This window comes from Eublepharis macularius, chromosome 9 (genome assembly GCF_028583425.1).
Source record: "Eublepharis macularius isolate TG4126 chromosome 9, MPM_Emac_v1.0, whole genome shotgun sequence".
In the NCBI taxonomy this organism is placed as follows: domain Eukaryota; kingdom Metazoa; phylum Chordata; class Lepidosauria; order Squamata; family Eublepharidae; genus Eublepharis; species Eublepharis macularius.
This window is the reverse complement of record NC_072798.1, coordinates 39,786,028-39,788,498: the sequence shown is the minus strand read 5'-3', so window position 1 is coordinate 39,788,498 and position 2,471 is coordinate 39,786,028. Positions and strand designations below refer to the sequence as shown.

Below are 2,471 nucleotides of genomic sequence, written 5' to 3'. Positions count from 1 at the left end.
ATCAAGGCTATTACTCACGCGCGTCCTCCCTCTTCTGCACCCCCACCTAAAGGCTTTGATGTGTTTATGACAGCTTTGGCTGAACTCAACACCCCTGCTTCCGTCGCGGGCACCCCTGCTACTAGAAAAATACTAGAGGGCCTGAAAAGCCCCCAGCCTTCGGTTTTAATCCGCCCCCCTGCTTCTTCTTCTAAAAAGAAAAAAAGGAAAAAAACAAGAGGTACCGGCACAGTGGTTGACCGAAGAATAAAATATTTTTGAAATGTAAACCTTTGTCTGAGTATTTTTAGACAAAAGACACGGTTAAATTTTTTCAGAGGGTTTTATTAGGGGTACAAGAAACACAGGTTTGAATCCGCGTGTACATGTTTTGTAAAGTCTTTGAATTCTCTCTGTTTTTCACAAAACTCATGACCATCCTGTCATTCTGCTCGGGATTGGGGGAATACATCTTCACAACCGTGTCAAAGGGGGCTCCTCTGCAGCGCTGATGTAGAAAAAACAGACAGTGGTGACCGCAGGTGTTAGATGTGGGTCCTTGGAGCCTGTTCTGCTGAAAATGGACCTCCTCAGAATTTTTGTTTAAAAATTTCATGATGGCTTTGGGGAAGAGGCGGCTGCTGGGTGAGTTCCCATAAGAGTCAAAAAACTCTGCTGTGACATGGTCTGGTAGGTATATTGCTAGCCAGTGTTCCCCGGGGAGGTAGTGAGGATGGGTGTTCACCACTAGAGATGCCGGCCTCCGAACCACTCTTTTAACAGGAAGTTGATCGCTGGGGAAGACCTCTAAGAAGGTTTTTCGGGTGCGCGGGTTGTCAAGTAAGGCCTGGGATAACTGGATTGTGTCCATCTTACATGTAATCAAAAAGCACGTTACGGTTGTGGTTGATCTCTATGACATTATCAAACACCCCATACACAATCAAATTAACGGTTCGTGGTAGGGCCGCAGCAAAACGTATTTCTGCTCTCAGGTTCCCGGTTTTAATCAGGGAGTAATGGCCGGTGCAGTCCTGATCAGGAGAGAGGTCAAAAGCAAACAGGGTGTACCCGTGCCTATACTCTTCACGATCTACCAGGAGGGGCCTGTCCTGAAGGTGCTTCCCCGCTGTTTGCACGAGGCTCATGTATTCTCTCACGTTGTTTCCGGCTTCAAAGTCGGGCTGGAAGGGCTTGGAGGGGACCTGCTCCCCGTCCACGTACAGGGCTACAAAGTTAATGTTGTAATGTTGGAAATGAAAAGGGTTTTTGGTGAAGGCGCCACTGAAAGCGTCATTGTCCACGAGCCCCATGACCACCATTTTGGGGAGCTGTCCCAAAAACAGGTTGTCTTGGTTGCTCACGCGGGCACCGGTAGGGATGCTGAACACCTTCATGTCGACACGGTCCACAGGGTATTTTGCTGTGGATGTCAGCAGAGCTTCAGCGTGGGCCAGCCGTACGCCTGGGGCTACTTTCACTTTCTTCACAAAGAGCGCCGCAGAATCCATGTGGAGCTTATAGCGCACAGCAGCCCCTTCGCCACTCATCAGGCAGAAAGAGTCTTTGTTACGAGCTAGTTTGATTTTGACATCCACGCCATTTAAGAGCAGCTTTTCTTGAAAAAATATATCGGCGTGGAGATGGCCTAAAAGGTCTACTGTTTTGCTTTCAGCTGCCAGCAACGCCCTTTTGGCAAATCCTTTGTTACCTTGGTTCAGCAGGGTGCTGTCCATCAGACTCGCTGTATCCTTATAAAATCCGCCTGAAGAAAATTGGGTAGATAGGGTTTCAAAGCTGTAGTTAAGCACTGTTTCAATGAGAGCCCTGTAGGGATAGCAGTTGTTACTCTGGCTGATGAGCCGGTCGCCTAGGGTAACATCCAGCTGACTGAAAATGGAAGCAATTGGGTAGTTCACCAGTGCCACTCTAGCATTCTGTGCGATGTCGGTACCATCTTCTTGAGTAATTTTACATTTCACATACAAGAGAGTATTGTTTAAATCGAGGTAATCTTCACCATTCCCGGCTATGAAAAACTCTAGAGGTGCTGACCCCGTGAGGGCCGAGAGGGGCGGAACCTCGATATATACGCTTTTCTCAATGCTGGTCTGGGTAGGGGCTATCTGGAACAGGTCGAGCTCGGACTTTACACACTCTTCCGACCCGCAGTGGATGAAAGCCATAGCCGTTTATAGTACGTCTTTGAGCCTCCTGTGAGACTCCTTCTTCTTCTTGTTCTTTACTCTCCCCTTCTTCACATTTGTCTGTTTCTTAGCTCCCCCGCGCCTTCTTTTAATGGGTCCTGGGGGGCCTCTGCGTGTGCTGGATGCTTTTCTTTTCAGCCCTCCCCTTCTTTTAAGATATAGAAAGCCTGACCCCTCCTGGGGGGCCAGTTTATTCATAACGCCGTGAGTCACGCGGCTCACAACATCTTGAGCGATATTACGCGCAGCGGTTTTCAGGTGTGGCTTGACAATATCCACCCCTTT

General features: G+C 48.6%; 1 protein-coding gene across 1 annotated transcript; it reads right to left on the bottom strand.

The window, feature by feature from the left end:
* Window positions 1-851: 851 nt before the first annotated feature.
* LOC129335305 (uncharacterized protein F54H12.2-like) lies at window positions 852-2,165 on the bottom strand. The gene has a single exon (XM_054987742.1). It carries the CDS (start codon window positions 2,163-2,165, stop codon window positions 852-854), a length of 1,314 nt encoding a protein of 437 aa, XP_054843717.1.
* Between the last annotated feature and the right edge of the window lie 306 nt (window positions 2,166-2,471).

Bases quoted from the DNA above. Each gene is read 5' to 3' on its own strand.
- LOC129335305 (XM_054987742.1), bottom strand. From the start codon at position 2,165: ATGGCTTTCATCCACTGCGGGTCGGAAGAGTGTGTAAAGTCCGAGCTC.